The 1,306-nt window shown below is 39.5% G+C and overlaps 1 protein-coding gene across 1 annotated transcript; it reads right to left on the bottom strand.

Annotated features, from left to right (window-relative positions):
• Window positions 1-302: 302 nt before the first annotated feature.
• Window positions 303-1,250, bottom strand: LOC109521842 (tetratricopeptide repeat protein 12-like). Its single transcript, XM_019879914.1, has 4 exons — window positions 1,083-1,250; window positions 925-949; window positions 700-777; window positions 303-586 (listed from the first exon to the last, which is right to left on the bottom strand). Exons 1-4 carry the CDS (start codon window positions 1,248-1,250, stop codon window positions 432-434), a joined length of 426 nt encoding a protein of 141 aa, XP_019735473.1. The 3' UTR covers window positions 303-431.
• Between the last annotated feature and the right edge of the window lie 56 nt (window positions 1,251-1,306).

Raw genomic sequence — 1,306 nt, 5'->3', positions numbered from 1 at the left:
CTCATGTATAAAGTATACATAATGTGAAGACAGTATTGGATATCATTAAATAGTGCAGAAATACCCCATTGTCTAATGAGTATGTATTTATACATTGTTTATTATTGTCAACAGAAATAACATGAAAATCTGTTCTAGGTTTGAAATCTATTTGAAATATAAAGGGCCAAGAACAGACCTTTGGGGTACATGATAAATGGGCTGTCACTTATATATAGCGCTTTTCTACCTCGGGTACTCAAAGCGCTTTACACTGTTAGAAACATTCACCCACTGATGACACAGCATCAGGAGCAACTGGGGGTGTATGTCGTACCTCACATTTTAAGAAGGACTGAAAGACATGCTGTGTTTGTCCATTTGGGTTAAGCAATGCCAGAAAAGTGATGATTTTGCATGCTCTTATTCAATTTCATTTCCATAACGCAGAATTAAAGGGTGAAAACGTGTATAAAAGTAGTCACCTGTGCTCTGTTGGTATACAACTGCTGCATGTCGCGTAGTTCAGCCAAGCCTTCACTGTAATATTTCACAGCAGTCTCATAATCTCTTTGCGCATAGGCTCGATTCCCTCTGTCCTTAAACACTGTGCGGACAAAAAGCATCAAACATTAAACAGGAAATACAACTGGCCCCACAGACAGTACAGCAACCTGTCCACCTCCCAACAGCAAATTGAAGTGGCAGGTAACAACATACCAGTGGCCTTTTTCTCCTGAGCGAGCCTCCTCTTCCTCCTGTCTTCTGCATCTCTCTCCATAAATCTCATGAAATTCTCTGGCCATGAAAAGAAAAACAATTTTGTGTCTCTCAATGTGGGGCCTCGGGTGGGATAAACAATAACAATAACACGAAAAATAAAGAAAATTTTGCTCTTCATGACAAGGGACATCCAATGTAATATTTCTTTTCATCGATCCTTACCGGCACTACTCTCAGTTTGGGCATCCTGCAAAACATCAAGAATTGTTAATATATTGTTGACAATTAAGAGATATTTAAAGCAATTTTTATGTGTGTGTGTGTGTGTATGTGTGTGTGTGTGTGTGTGTGTGTGTGTGTGTGTGTGTGTGTATCTTTACCATAGGAGGCTGAGATGGTGGGTTTGTATTGATTGTGGTCTTGTTGACTTTTGTCCTGCAGGATCCATTTAAGGCTGCAATATGGCAATCTGCCTTCTTGATAGCTTCCTGCTGGACTTCACTGTCTGATGAGTTCAGGTCCTTTACACACTTGTCTGGGGAAAACATCGTATTAAATAACCCCGTTAAGACCCTTACGAAAGAAAAATATATTTTCCAATATA

This window comes from Hippocampus comes, unplaced genomic scaffold, assembly GCF_001891065.2.
Source record: "Hippocampus comes isolate QL1 unplaced genomic scaffold, H_comes_QL1_v1.1 scaffold4160, whole genome shotgun sequence".
NCBI classification, from domain to species: Eukaryota; Metazoa; Chordata; class Actinopteri; order Syngnathiformes; family Syngnathidae; genus Hippocampus; species Hippocampus comes.
Note: the sequence above shows the minus strand (reverse complement) of the source record. Positions and strands in the feature narration are given on the sequence as shown.

Excerpts from the sequence above, each read along its gene's own strand:
- LOC109521842 (XM_019879914.1), bottom strand. The coding sequence starts at position 1,250 with ATGTTTTCCCCAGACAAGTGTGTAAAGGACCTGAACTCATCAGACAGT. Across the intron at positions 778-924 it reads CCAAACTGAGAGTAGTGCCG|AGAATTTCATGAGATTTATG; the intron begins GTAAGGATCGAT and ends TTTCATGGCCAG. Across the intron at positions 587-699 it reads TCAGGAGAAAAAGGCCACTG|TGTTTAAGGACAGAGGGAAT; the intron begins GTATGTTGTTAC and ends TTGTCCGCACAG.